Raw genomic sequence first — 15,973 nt, 5'->3', positions numbered from 1 at the left:
AACAAACTTATGGTTACCAAGGGTGGGGGAGGGACAAATTAGGGGCATGAGATTAACAGATACACACTAAATTAGGGGCGTGAGATTAACAGATACGCACTATTATACATAAAATAGATAAGCAACAAGGATTTACTGTATGTATAGCACAGGGAATTATACCCAATAACTTGTAATAACCTATTATGGAATACAATCTGCAAACAAACAAAAAATCCCTGATTCAGTACGCTGTCCACCAGAAACAAATACGATATTGTAAATTAACTATACTGCAAAAAAAAAAACCTTGCTCCCCTCTTGAATAAAGAGCTCCTGTGGTTTTAGAAAGATCCAGGCAAGGATCTTTTGGGATAGGGAGGGTGTGGAAAGTGATGTCTCAGGTTGGGCTCTGTCTCTTCTCACATACGAAGAGTGTGACAGGGTGAATCTTAAAGAGAGTTTATATAAATCACATACCATTTTATTTCTCATAATAAAATTGTAAATAGAAGCAATGATTCTTTGTAACTCCAGCTGGCTTGTTGCAATTTTGTCTTTTCTGAACTGTTTCATGACAAATTACATTCAATTTACTAGACCCACTAATCAGCAAAATCAGTTTTCCTTCTGTGTTTGCTATGCAGGTTCTTACCTAGCTGCTGATACCTGATTTTGTTAACTTGTTTCTTATCCTCCCCTCCTTTTCTATCTGAGTTCCTGGTCTGGAGATGTGTGAGTCCTTTTGTCTCTCGTACACACTAAGGGACTCCTTGGCCAGGTTTTCTAGTTATAACTTGTTCCTTCCCCACTGGGTTCACCGGCCTTCCTGTTCCTTTGCTGGAATTTACAGCCTCCCTCATCCATCACTTGCAGGTAGATGAACACTGTGATGTCTGATGAGTGTAAGCCAGGGAGCTTTCTTCTTAGAGAATCTAAAAGTTTTGATTGCCTTTCTCTCATACTGTATACATTGGCTTTGAGAGTCTCTGTCAAGACTTTGGGAAGTGTACATATTCAGGGGTAACTGAGGATTTTAGGAAATACTTTACCATAATTCATTTTTTTCTGTCTACAAAATTCTAGTTGAACAATCATTTGGAATAACCCTAAGTATACTAATGGTTTATTATAGTTTATGCATCTATATCTGTAAAATAAATAATTGGGTGACAGTAACAGGATTAAAAGTGAGGAAACTGCACACACCTGTTACTATGATGTTAAGTGTAACATATTCCTTACAAATCCATTCCCAATAAAGAGACTGAAGCCTGCAGAGCTTACCTTTTCATATTGAAGCTGGGAGTACAACTGAATTATAACCCTCAGCCCAGGTGTGTGTCAGATTCAGCTGGTGAGCTTTCAGAAGATATCCTGAACATGCACCTATTCCACAGTTAACACCTTAGCTACATCAAATAAATTAGTATCTCTCTTCTAATCAGACCTTTTTATTTTAGGTTTAACTCTGTTAAATGACAGTAGGAACCAGCTTCCTACCTACAACCTACTGGATTTTCCAAACCAAGGCTTCCTAACCTTCTCATCCAAGTTATATAACCCAAACTCTGGGAATGTTTATTCTTCAACAGCATAAAAACTCTGGGAATGTGTATTTTTCAATGCCTCATTGGAAACTACTGATTTAGTACTTTATTTCTTGACATTTGATCATTTCTTAACATTTGATCATAATCTCATGTTACCTGTGGTTTCATTAGAGTTTGTCTATTTTTAAGATTGTAAGTTCATTTACATTAGGCTTTATGATTTCTCCAAATTTTGAATTCTCATGGTGGTTACCAAACCCTAAGTACACACTAGAAATTCAATACATGTTTGTCAAGTTGAAATTCTGAGTTCAATTCAGCAAAGCCAAACTCTATCTCCCTGCTAAGATCATCTGAATATGTAACCACATTTTCTTTTTAGAATCTTATTTTTTAATTTTTTTAACATCTTTATTGGAGTATAATTGCTTTACAATGGTGTGTTAGTTGCTGCCATATAACAAAGTGAATCAGCTATACATATACCTATATCCCCATATCTCCTCCCTCTTGCATCTCCCTCCCACCCTCCCTAACCCACCCCTCTAGGTGGACACAAAGCACCGAGCTGATCTCCCTGTGCTATGGGGCTGCTTCCCACTAGCTATCTATTTTACATTTGGTAATGTATATATGTCCATGTCTCGCTCTCACTTGGTCCCAGCTTACCCTTTCCCCTCCTGTGTCCTCAAGTCCATTCTCTATGTCTGCGTCTTTATTCCTGTCCTGCCCCTAGGTTCTTCATAACCATTTTTTTTAAGATTCCATATATATGTGTTAGCATACGGTATTTGTTTTTCTTTATCTGACTTACTTCGCTCTGTATGACAGACTCTAGGTCCTTCCACCTCACTGCAAATAACTCAATTTTGTTTCTTTTTATGGCTGAGTAATATTCTATTGTATATATGTGCCACATCTTCTTTAACCATTCATCTGTTAATGGACACTTAGGTTGCTTCCATGTCCAGGCTATTGTAAATAGAGCTGCAATGAACATTGTGGTACATGACTCTTTTTGAATTATGGTTTTCTCAGGGTATATGCCCAGTAGTGGGATCACTGGGTCATATGGTGGTTCTATTTTTAGTTTTTTAAGGAACCTCCATACTGTTTTGGGTCATTTTCTCCAGTTCATCCTTCTCCTGGTTCCCGTACACCTGTAGCTGCATTATAACATTGACCTGTCTGCTTTTCCAACCAGATGAAGCTTAACTAATTTTTAATGTTGTTTTGTTTTATCTTGTGCCTCCATGGCCTAGCATACATAAATTGCTAAAATGAACGCAATTTTGGAAAGAACTGAGGTGACTTGAGCATAACTAGAATAGAAATGTTCAAAGAGGGAAATGAAAGATATTTAATGCGCACTGTCCATCTTTGTATATCACTTTAATAGTTTTTACAACTTGAAACCAATCCATCAGACTGACATGTTGACAGGCAGTCTTGGTTCATGACAGATTAACTAATTCTTCATCTATTACTTATTCTCTGCCTACATTTAACAAAGTCATTTGCAAAAAACAAAGATTAGAAAGATAACATCATTAAAACAAGGGCAAAGAACTAGAACCACATAATAAGGAGTGGGAGAAGGACATCACGGGCTTAGAAAACCTAAGACCAACAAAAGCTCCAGTAACTGAGCATAAAATTTAGCTCCAAGCTTTCTGAATTTCATTGTTGTGTACTGAATATGTTACATTTTACCTTCAAAAGATATTGCGTAATGTACAGAAGCTATCAACAGTGCTTGGACAAGCATTGAGATGGTACACATCAGCATATATTTGTTTAAGTGATTTACTACAGAAAAAAACTACTCTAATTGCCAGGAATACTAAATATCTACAAAGCCAGTAAATTCCTTTTTAGCACAGATGAACAAGTGGGGGATGTCAGAGGTGTCTAAATACTTTTATGACATTTACTAATTCTATATTATTGATGTCAATAACAATGGTTTCCTAAAAAGAACAAAAAGTGAAAGAAAGCTATGATTACTACCAGGGTGGAATAAAATTATAAGAAACCATACAAAGTACATTCTTCATGGGTGCCCAGATTCAGTAAATATACATCATTCTCACATCACTTTATTTAAGGTTAGATTTTAGTTTTGAGATTCTAGGAATGAGTGAGAATTATGGTGTAACCTACATTATGATCAGATATTTCCTTGTTTACTGTTGAGTTGGACATACTTTATACTGGATACCATAAGAGACATATAAAAGACTGTCCCAGGTACTTATAATTGAATTTAGACTGTCAGGGTGATCTTGAAATGTTAATTCACTGTTCAATCGCTGTAGGCATGAAGGCCAAATGAAGTGGCAATTTAAGCAATTGTCTGATTGATTTAATCCATCCACACTATGAATTAGGATAATTCAGACTTTTTTTCCTCCCAGAAGCTTTTAGTTGTCCTAAACATCCAGTTAATCTTTTCAACTATACTCTTTACTTTTTTCTCAGTCTAGACATTGGCTAATTCTTTGTGACACAGCCAATCAGACGTGTTGATATGATTTATCTGTCCAGTGCTCACTGCAAAGGTCAACTTTGTGATTAAACCATAGCAACTTGACAGATCCAATTAGGCAAAGCATTTTGATTAAGTCTCACTATTGGTTGGTTTTCAACTGAGTTGGCAATAGAACCAATGTTTTTAACCCTCAGAAATATCACAGAGGTATCTGATTTGGTTCTCCTTGTGTGAATAAGATGTGAGCCTCTAACAGTATAAACTCATTCTACTAGGGTCTCATCCTGGAGGCTAGTCAACTTCTCCCACTACTCACCAGCTTCTTTCCAGCTCACTGTGGGGCTCTCAGCTCAGCAGAGATGCCAGGAGCCCAAGCAAGACCAGACAGGTTTGTGTTGTGAGACGGTATTGAGAGTTGAGCCGCCCTTGAGTTTCAGCCATAGTGTTGTCTCTTGTTAGCTGTGTCTCTTGGGCAAGTTAATCTTCCTGAGTCTTTGTTTCCTCATCTGAAACATGGGAATGGTTATGTTTACTTTGCACGGTTTTTGTGAGAAACAAATGATATAATACCTTTGATGACAGTGACCAGCAAAGTAGGCACTGAAAAAAAAATGAGAACTGTTAGTCTAAAATAAGTTTGTATGCAGATAAATACACTTTGTTAATAATTTAACTTAACATTTAAAAAATCCTCATTGTCATTTTATAACTAATCAATAACAACTACATGGCTAATTACATGGGGGTGGGTTGGGAGGGAGGAGAATACGTGGAGCACTGAGGATTTTTAGGGCCCTGAAAATATTCTGTGACACTATAATGATGGATAATGTCTTTATACATTTGTCCAAACTCATAGAATGTACAATACCAAGAGCAAACCCTAAGGTAAACTATGGACTTTGGGTGATTACGATGTATCAATGTAGGTTCATCAGCTGTAACAAATGTACCATTCTAGTGAGTGATGTTGATAATGAGGGAGGCTGTACATGTGCAGAGCAGGTAGATATGGGAAATTTCTGGATTTTCCCCTAAATTTTGCTAAGAACCTAAAACTGCTCTAAAAAATAAAGTCTTTTAAAAAAGTGACGCAATCTTAAGCTGCTGGATCAACTTGACAACAAAGAATAGAGTATCTCTTGGGTCAATGTTTTAATATGATCCTTCAGAGTGTGAGGGTAATTAGTGAGGACATAATGCACACTACCAAGGAAGGTCTAATTATTGAAATGATTTTTTTCATCAGTAATAAACCTTTAATGAAACCTGGTAATACTTAGTAAAAATAAACACATAAAAAATAAAACGTTAAGTACTAAGGAGTATTCACTTGAGATATTTTGATCTTATGTGGTTAAAAAAAAATCCTTTATTTAGAGTCAATGAACACAGCTTGTAGACCAGATTCTGATTTATTAGATACATGGCTTTGAGCAGGTCATTTAATCTCCATAAGCTTCAGTTTCCTCCTTTCAAAAAACGGAGATGTTAGCAATTACCAAGACTACTTTCAGATAATTTTTCCATGAAGTAAACATGATAAAGGGAATGAAAACATGCTACAAATGTAAATATTATGGAAATGTAACGTATTGTTATTGTTATGAAAGGCTTAATAAAATACTCTGTTACGTCTTGATAATTTCAGCCTACTCTAGCCTTAATTCAGACAATGTTAACAATTTCTGGCCAATGGTATCTAAATCTAAGTTTGAAATCAATAGATGTTGATGGCTTACATATGTTTTACTTGAAAATTCTATACAGTTTGAAAGTATTATGTAAAATACCAGTAGTGACTTTACCAATACCAAGTAAAGTATTTATAAAATAAATATAAACGTTAATGAAATGCAAATTTGTTGCTGAGTGCAGTGTCTATGATTAATTAGAAGCAATCAAGGTTAATTGATAAACTGCCAATGAAAATGAATAACATCATTAGAATAACATAAAGAACATTCCTGTGCCTTGATGTTCTAATAACAATAACATAACACTCTATACTTTATATGGTGTTTTCTTATGTATTATATAACTTTATCCCTGTAGCAATCATTTGAGGTAGTAATGATTAATCTCCATTTATTAGATAAACTTGAAGCCTACTGAAATCAAATGAAAATCATTTAGCACTGTAAAGGATCAGGTGTGGTTCTGGTTCCCAAAGAAGCCAATGTACTAACAGGATAGATAATCATAACATCTATGCTGCCTTAAGGAGATATAAGAGCTATGAAAATGTATAGGCAAAAGTGCTATGGGAGTTAATTACAAATTCAATAATATTTATACATTTCAATAATATTTTTTAGTGTAAGATTATCATATTGTAATTGGCCACCTTCAGAAATACTATTTTCTCTACAACAGTTTGAACTGAGTTCAGTTTCATGTAAAATTCTCTTTTGAAGGTCCACCAGAAAATTCCATATGAATGTCATAATCAATGAGTTTGGACAGGGATCCAAGAGAGAAAAAAACAATATGATTGCACCCAGGTTTATTTAAAATTGTTGAATCCATTTTGATGTCTGGCACTGTACACTAAATAGATGAAATGTGAAACAGCACAAAATCTGTGCTTTGCCTGATATTTTTGATCATAAAAAATTATCTATGAATTGATTATAATGCTCAATTCAGTAGTTTGCCTGTAACACATATACTACCAGTCTATTCCTTTAAAAAATAATGATAGTAGTATCTACAGTGTTTTCCCCTAAACAGGTATAGTAAAGGAAAAAAAATCTATTCAATATGAAAACCTGACTTGATATGGAAACCATTTGTTTAAATTCTACTACAGTGGAACATTTCATTAGTACTCTGAATTGGAAATCTGTCACTTGCCAAGGTTTGGCTATATCACATGACCTACAGTGTAATCTTATAGAGCAAAAAGCAGAGGTAGCCTTTGCAGAACGGCAGTCTGGTTTTTCTAACACCAATATTATAAAAGATATATATATACATATATATGTATATATATATACTTGTAATCATTTAAATTGTATGTTTATACTTTAAAAAGCAAAAGCAGTGAAAGCTAAATTGTAATAGCAAAATATGAGAGACAAGACAGTGGAATGTATAGCGTTAGCAGCCTTTTAATCATGGTTCAGATCCTTGCTTTGAAGTGGGATTAATGCCTGAGTCTCGGTTCCTTCCCTCACCAGGAAAATGGGGTGAATAACCTGTGTCTTGCAAAATAACTGTGAGATTTAGAGATAACCCACAGACTGGGGTACACATTACACAATGCAATTCAGCTCCTAAGAAAACCGATTTAGAATAACCAAGAATTGTGTGTTGTTTATATGTAGCTGCTTCGTCCTCAAATTGACTGCTCATAGGATTCTATTTCAACTATTATTACAATACCATCCTCTCATTTGGAGGCTTTAAAAGGGTATGATACACAATCCTTGCCCTCACAGAACTTCATCAAATTCCAACCCAGAATGTCTTTCTTCGAAACTATAATGCAAGGTGGACAGTTCTGGGGAACAGTTCTGCCAAGGGCTAGAGAGTTCAGTTTACCATCTGTGGCTCCCTTTAAACACTCCATTACACTTCTCTAGCTTTCAAACATTTAACAAGCTTTTAAATGGACCTGAGAAATCCTTAACACTAGTTGTTATTCAGCGTTTTGGAAAACCAAAGAATGTCTTGAAAAACGTTGATTTCAAAAATAGAAAAAGATAAAGAGATTTAATTATTAATATGCCGCCTTATTTCTAAAAAATCGTCGAGGCAGCCTGTCTTAAGTCTAGGCCTGAGAGGGAAAGCCCGGGTAAAAAGCTTTGGGGATGTAAAACCTGGCCCTGGGAGCCCGGAATCAAGAAGAGAACCGCACGGCTCTCGGGCCCCAGAGCCTTCAGAACGGAGTGGAGGCGGAGTATTTGCAGCAGGGGTCCGGAATCGCCCTCCCAGGATCCGAGGGGCGAGGCTGCTAGGAGCTACGCTCCGCCGCTGGGCTACCGCACCGGGAGGGTCTGCATCACTACACCCTCCAAAGGAAATCGTGCCAGGCTCAAGAAGACACTCGTCCTTGGGGCCATTTTCTGGGGTTGCTGGACACCTTCTGTTCGGAGTCCCCCAGGGTGGGGCAAATGGGCTCCTGAGGCTGGAAGTTACTGAACTTTGAGAAAGAGGGGAGGCAGAGGTCGGAGGCGGCGAGTGGGGGAAAGGCGGGGTGATGCCAAGGAGGGAGGGGGCACGGAGACAGCGCCGACTTCTCCAGCTGCTCTTCGCTTTCAAGTAAAAATGCGAGGGGAAGACTCGGAGCCCTGCTGAGGGAAGGCTGCGGAAGGCAGGTCCGCCGCCCAGCCACCGCTGGCCTAGGCGCGCGGGGAGGGGCGGCGGACGGACTCGCTACCCTCTGCCTCCTCACTGCGCCAACCTGCAGGCGCACGCCGCCCCTCCCCCCTCCCGCCGCCCCTCCCACTCCCACTCCCCCGCCCCCTCCCGCCGCGCTCAGCCGGGGGCCGGCGTGCTGAGCGCCCGCCCGGGACCGCAGCCGCCCGCACCTTGCGCCTACGCCTAGCTCGCGGCCTCCCTCGTGCCCCATCTTTCTCCTCTCCCTCCTCCCCTCCTTTCCTTCTCCTCCCCCTCCCTCCCCGTCCGCTTCACCCCGCCCTGCCCGCGCTCGGCTCCCCGCGCCCTGCCCGCGCCCGCTCGCTCCTCCCTCAGCCCCGGCCGGCTTCTCGCACGCCCATCCCGAGCTCGCTGCGCGCCGGCCGCCGCCTGGTCATGTCAGCATGGAGATCCGGCAGCACGAGTGGCTCTCGGCCTCCCCCCACGAGGGCTTTGAGCAGATGAGGCTGAAAAGCCGCCCCAAGGAGCCCTCGCCGAGCCTGACCCGAGTGGGCGCGAACTTCTACAGCAGCGTCAAGCAGCAGGACTACAGCGCCAGCGTCTGGCTCCGGAGGAAAGACAAGCTGGAGCACGTAAGCGCGGCTCGCTCCCCCGACCGCGGCCCTGCACCTGCCACACGCGCGCCCCGGGGCCGGGCGCGGGGACCCCGCCGGCGGCCCGGCTTGGGACCGGGGCGTCCGAGTCCTACGCCCGCCCGGGGCCTCTCCAGCACTTTCCTGCCGGGAAGGAGCGGGCTGCGGGGAGGGGAGGGGAAGGGAGGGGCGGGGCGGGGCGGGGTTGTTCCCTTCCGCACTGCCTGGACCCGCACACCTCGACCTCTCCGGGCTTCCACTGCCGGGGTGGGGGGGGTCGTTCGCAGTGCGTTTGTGGGGTGAGCAAGAAGGGGAACTGCCCCAGCGTGGCTCCAAGGAGCCGGCGTTGCACGGCAGTGGGCTTCAGAGGGGCGTTTGCTCGCGTCTTTGGGGCTATTTTACCCGGTCCAGAACTAACATGAACAAATCCGTAAAGTTGTCGCCGCTGGCATCCAGCCTGTGTCCGCGCAAGATCCATTCGAGTTTTCTGCAGCGTATCCTCTGGGATGAGCAGGTGGCGGTCCTCTCTACTTGCGCCCAGCTAGGGAGGGGTTTGCACATTGCAAGGAGAAACAGAGAAAGGAAGAGCAGGTCGCCCTGCTCCCGGGACTCGCCGCTTGGAGGGTGGGGGCTGGCGAGCGGGGACCCCGTCTCCCAAAGAGTGCGTGTTTCGCCGGAAACGTTATTGGCGCTGGGGCCGAGCCCCTAGGCTCGCCATTCAGGAGAGAAAAAGTCCCTGTAAAACGGCGTTTAGTGGATTCACAGTGTCAAATCTGACCCATCAGCATCTCCTTAACCAAATGTTAACATGAAACTAAGAGAGTTATCTCGAGGGCAGCACAACTGGCTACAGAGAAAATGCCGTTTCTTTCCGCGGAGCTGCATAATCCAAATTGAGTCTGTTAATGGAATGTGGAGGTTTCCTTGTATTTGGGTCACATCGCCAATTATGATAGAAAGAACTTCTGGAACTCACACATCTACCGCCGCAAGGACCTACCCCTCCCCCGTCTCCTCCGCCCCCCACCCCCTACTCCGCGCGCTTCTCTTCTCTTGGGCATTTCAGCAGCAACTAGCTTCCCAGGAGGAAGAGGGCAAAGGAGTATTTCTCTTACCCAGTCTGAAAGGAAGGTCTTTGCCTTTTCTCTTAGGGCCTGATCAAGTCCGAAAGCGCAGGTTTAAAGGTTTGAATTGGGGTGCATGCTGTCTTGTGTGTAGAGACAATATCAAATGGATGCCTCAGATCCTTAAGACCATGGAAGTAACTGAAGGAGATTTCTAGGATGCAAGTTGTTTGAAAGGCAGCAGTATCTGTTTAAAAATGCAAGCTCCACAATTAGCGAAGGAACCTGTGGTTATTAAAGAGGGGCAAATAGCATCTTCCTGTAATTTGGATCCTGATGTCGTTTTATGAGTACTAGGGAGAATGGTCTACCCTTAGGATGGTGATAGAGTATGTCTTCATTTCAGTGTCACTCTGAATATGTGTTCATTTGCAGCTTGTGCTTTTAGCTGGTCTAGTTCCTTTATTTTCTTACTGAAAATAAGTACGACTTATTTACGACTATGTCTCCTTGAGTCACAGACATTGCACACATTATACTTAAATGGTTTCTCACTTTTAGATTTTCACTGAAAGTATTAAGTCCTACAGGGTGGGCCACGGCAGCCTCACCTTTGTGGATGAGTATAGGATGCTCAGTGCCTGCTGAGGGTTAGAGACCAAGGAAAGTGAGATCTGGTTGTTTGCACATAAGGATCTATGCTTTCTTCTTCACTCAGATGCTCCAAAATAGAACCTTGTACTTATTTTTTGAAAAATTACCTCTTTTGTTATTTAAATCAAAGTAACAGTTTTGTTTGCTTTCTCAAATACATATCATGAAACATATTCTGTTCTGATATTTTCCTGTACACTTGCTTTCAGTTAGAAAGGGGGCTTTGCTTCCAGTGACATTTTTTTGTGATATTCTCTTGCCCCTTTGAAACATCTACAAACACTTTAGTGAAATAATATTTATGAAAGTGCTATGGAAAATTAAATTAGCATAACAATGTAATTTTATTTTCATTCAAGCTCATCTGTCCTATGTTGTCTACACTATGATGTTTCAAGTAGTTTGATGTTAATTTCTAATTAGATATTTAAAATCTAAAAACCCATAACAGATATAACCCAGTATGTTATTGCCACACAAAGCATGAAAATGTAATGTTGACTTTATGATAGACAACATTCTGAACACATGTGACACCTTCAGATTTAGATGTTGCAGAGATTAGGATGAGTGTATCATGTGAAATTCAAAGGTGATATATGGTAGTTTGACCCCTTTGATCTGTCTAATCAAATGGATGACTACCATTTTTATTATGTTAAAAATGAATAATTATAATGGAGATCATATGCATGAGAACAGCCTACTGTTATTTTGCTCATGCTTTAAAAGCCAACCCAGTATTAAGGCCATAAATAAATTATGGCTTCAAATGGTACGCATATTCAGTCATCCCAATAACGGAGTGTGGACTCTGTCCAGACTTCAGAGGCATTGCTTAATCTGAAAGTCAATAACACAATGTAAAGTGACAGCTAGAGAATATATTTCCACTCAATTTGCTAAAAATGAGAATAGTTTACCTCTCCTTTTCTAGTTTAAAGGCTGCAGGACTAATCCCCAGATTGGACAAAAGTGACAGAAATTGAATGATTAAGGATTGGAATACATTCAACTCATCTTTAAATTTTTTTTAACATCTTTATTGGTGTATAATCGCTTTACAATGGTGTGTTAGTTTCTGCTTTACAACAAAATGAATCAGTTATATATATACATATGTTTCCATATCTCTTCCCTCTTGCGTCTCCCTCCCTCCCACCCTCCCTATTCCACCCCTCTAGGTGGTCACAAAGCCCCGAGCTGATCTCCCTGTACTATGCGGCTGCTTCCCACTAGCTATCTACCTTATGTTTGGTAGTGTATATATGTCCATGCCTCTCTCTCGCTTTGTCACGGCTTACCCTTACCCCTCCCCATATCCTCAAGTCCATTCTCTAGTAGGTCTCCTGTTGTTGGTTGGTTGATACTTAAGATGAATACCCATTAAGAAATAAATGTATGTGCGGGAATTTTCCCATTCTTAAGTCATGATTAGAAGATACAAGGAAGTTATGTTTATACCATGAATTCTAGATTTTGAACTCTACTTGTAAATTTCAGGAAAAAGTAAAATTTCTGGGCCCTGCGTAGAATGTTGTCTTATTAGCTGCAAATAGTGTCTTGGTTCTTAGAATCTTTCGCCTCCTGTTCTGCCTCATAACGCCTATGGCTTTAGAAAGCATTAGGTTTGGGAAACAATGGAAGTCTTATTCTCTGTAGGATCCCATATTTACTTTAGGTATAATGTAAAAGTGAAGGGTTATGATCTAGCAAAGAAGAGGAGCATGGGGCCACTTTTTCAACTCTAACCCACTCTGCTCTGTCAGCCCTCCCTGGGGCTGGATCACTTTGAGAGTCACCATTTAATACAGTTTGGCTATCCCAGAGGACGGTGTAACATTAGGCTGGTGTCCTTTGGTGGTATATGCCTTGATTGACTTTTTTTTTTTTCCCACAAAGTTAGAGAGTTGCAGTGGCTACTCCGCTAAGTCGCCTGGCCTGATGTCAGTTGTGTGTGTAGAAGTTCCTGATGCTGTTTATGGAGATGGGGGTGTCTTATTTTCTCTCCCGCTTGTTCAGTTAGCTTTTGCCACAGTGTGGTTAAGAGTGGGGCTCTGGTTAGATAGGCCTGGGCAAAGGACCCACAGTCACCAGGATGTACATTCAGTCCTCCATAAGGAGTTGCAGGTTTACTGGGTGATTCAGGGAGACAGCCCATGCCTATACTCCAGTGATGCACAGTCCCCTTATGGCAGCGGCTCAGTAAGTACTACAAAAGAAATTTTTCTTCACTCTTCTCACCTGTGCAGGTTGGCAGGTGTCTTAGTTCGATCTGCTGTAACAGACTGGGTAGCTTTTAAACATTTATTTCCCACAGTTCTGGAAGCTGGGAAGTCCAAGATCAAGGCACAGGCAGATTTGGTGTCTGGTAGGGCCTGCTTCCTGGTTCATAGATAGCCGTCTTTTTGCTGAGTCCTCACGTGGTGGTGGTGGTGGTGGTGGTGGTGGTGATGGGGGAGCTCTCTGAAGACTATCTTGTTCATGTGGACTCCAGCCTTATTACCTGATCACCTCCCAAAGGCCCCACCTCCAAATTCCAGCCTATTGAGGATTGGATTTCAACACGTGAATTCGGCTGGGGTGGAGGGGGGCATAAGCATCCAGATATCCAATCCGTAGCAGCAGGGTATTTTCCACATCTTAGTTGCCTGGCCTGCTGGGAGCTCCATCCTGATACTTGTTTTCATGATTGTCAAGTCAGCTGAAGGGAAGCTGGTGAATCATGAATTGCCTTTCAGTACTTCTGCCCAGAAGTGGTGCATCTATTTGACTCATGACAGTTGGCCCAAGAAAGTTTCCTGGCCAAGGCTTTCTTGAAAGGGGGTGAGGAAGGTGCATTCAACCAAGACCCAAAAGAAGGAGAAAGAGAACATCCATGACTAGCTCATAAGGCTGACCATGAGACATAAAACGCTTAGCACAGCATATGGCCTGTGCTCAGTGCTCAACACACAATACCTATAGGTATAATCGCTGCTCAGGTGTTGCTTGGCTGAGCCTGCACTCTCCACCCAAAGAGCTTTCAGATTTCATATTTGAGATCAGCCTGCTGGAATTATAGTTCTGGACCCAGAAGTGTGTGGGTCCTTTTGTCAGCAAGGCCAGCTCACCATTCCTGGCCTGTTAAATTGCCTCTTTGCCTGGCTTCTGGTCCATTTTCTGGGGGCTTCTTTCCTGGGCCAGTGGGCCCCTGTTTGTTCCCTGCCTGGCCATTCTGAGGCTGACTCTTGTTCTCACTCTCTTTGTGGGCTCTGCTAGTGGAGACCAACTCCTTGCCCTGTCCCCACCTTCTGCTTTCCTTCCCAGCTTTGCGCTGGTTGTGATATTTATCTGCATGGTGGCTCAGAGGAAAGAGAAAGCAGAAGAGAGAAACTGTAAAGAGTAGAAGACAGAATCCTTAATGTTCACACTTGTAGTGAGCCCTAGTGTCTTGCTTGGTTTAGTAAGTGCCTCACTAAAAAAAAAAATTGTCTTCTCTAAGTGTGAATTTTCACACTTAAATAGAGTTTATGTTACTAGTGAATAGTAGATAAATGCCAAGTGCACACTTGCCTCCTGGAATAAATTATTCACATGATGAACAAAGAAGAATAAATGGATTGGAGCAATCTTGGTCACCATGGTCTAGGCTCATATTATGTAATGTTATTTATGTCCCACAGAGCAGATTCATGAAAGTAATTATATCCACAGAGCAGATCAGTAAAGCACCAAAAGACAAAGTTCAACCTAAGGGAATGCATCTTTAAAATGTACCATTAAAAATCAACCAACGAAACAAACAAATGAACAAGGAGAAAATATCCTTTTTTATGTTTATGTATTTTTGGCCAGACTGGATAATTTTAGTCTGGCAAACATTTAAGAACATTAACATTTACCAGGATTATTTACTGTGACTTTAGATAAACAGAATGGGCTGAGGCAGAATTCTCTGCCTCTCTAACCCATGCGTCAAGAAATGAAAGTCTAGATGTCTCTTGAGTGTGTTCCAATGCATCAGTGTTGTGTCCATTATTGTATTTGTCATTACTTTAGGTGGCATATATTTATTCTACTAATGGACAGTGGGTTGACACTTCAGTTTGTTTTGAAGAAACTTTGACTTCTTTGAACTCTGTTGGGTATGGCTTATTGAGTTATTTTAACATAATCACTGTCAGTGATATATTAAATATATTTAACTTGAGAAGCTCAAGACTACTGACGCTAAGATTCCTTTTTTCTTCCCTTCTTCCATGTAATAGCCACTACCTATTTCCTCTGGCTAGTTTCTCTGAAAGTTTTCACTTCTCCTCACAGATTTCTGTATCTGTCTCAGGTTTAAGCCTATGTAACAGTTTCCAGTTCTTCTGTTCTGGCTCTAAAGGTCAAGAAATCTGATGAATCTTTTGAATTTCTGGAACAAGACAGTAACTATAATATGTTATTTTCTTGTACTGAATTGACTGATAGATGGCATAGTTAGGCAGAGAGAGAATTTGTGGTAAAGTAGCAACCCAGAGTTGTTGCTTCAAGTGTATGTGTTGGGGACATTTAAAGTTACTGATTGTCTCAAATTCATACCTACATAAATTGTGCTTTGAGAGTACAACATAAATGTTGAGTTACAGTTGAAATGCCACACAGTGGTTGTGAAGAGACAGACCTTTTTACCAAAAATGTATGTTTAAATTTTTCTCAGAAACAGAGACAAAAGAGCCCAGTTTCTAAAATCACAAATCAAGCTGTTAAGCAGGGCTTATGAAGCAGAATGAAGAACATGGGAAACTTTCCCAGGTGTACTTATGTACTTTGGAAAATCTCGCTGATGCCTAACATATGAAGTGGGCCCAAGCTGGACTACCTGACTGGGTATCATGGGACTGGATGTCATGGCAATTGGGTGATAAATATGGTTTTTTATCCTCTAGAGTAGATGGTGAAACTTGTGAACATATTCTTTTTCTGAATTGAGCTATAATTGTGCTCCTGCCAATAAGTTGTTAGGGCTCTTACAAGTATAACATGAGGAATTAAATTGAGAAAATGGGACTCATTGAAGTAAAGAAAGCGCTAACTGACACACTCATCATCAACAGATATTTATTTAGAGTGACTTTTATGTGAAAGACACTTTGTTAGGAGATTATGAGGACTTTCATTCAACAAGCATTTATGTGATGTATACTGTGTTCCAAACAGTAGAGAGTATACAAAGACCAAAGCAAGTCTTTGCCCTCTCTCCAGATGCTTACAATTTTATAAATATAGTTATAATATGATTACAGTGTT

The 15,973-nt window shown here is 41.2% G+C and overlaps 1 protein-coding gene across 1 annotated transcript in view; it reads left to right on the top strand.

The window, feature by feature from the left end:
• Positions 1–8,789: 8,789 nt before the first annotated feature.
• The window catches only part of PLD5 (phospholipase D family member 5), a 506,673-nt gene continuing 499,489 nt past the window's right edge, over positions 8,790–15,973 (top strand). Inside the window, exon 1 of the mRNA XM_032642585.1 lies at positions 8,790–8,978. Within this exon, the coding sequence (XP_032498476.1) occupies positions 8,790–8,978 (189 nt within the window). The remainder of the gene's footprint in view (positions 8,979–15,973) is intronic.

This window comes from Phocoena sinus, chromosome 1 (assembly GCF_008692025.1).
Source record: "Phocoena sinus isolate mPhoSin1 chromosome 1, mPhoSin1.pri, whole genome shotgun sequence".
In the NCBI taxonomy this organism is placed as follows: Eukaryota; Metazoa; Chordata; class Mammalia; order Artiodactyla; family Phocoenidae; genus Phocoena; species Phocoena sinus.
This window is presented reverse-complemented; position numbering and strand designations above follow the sequence as displayed.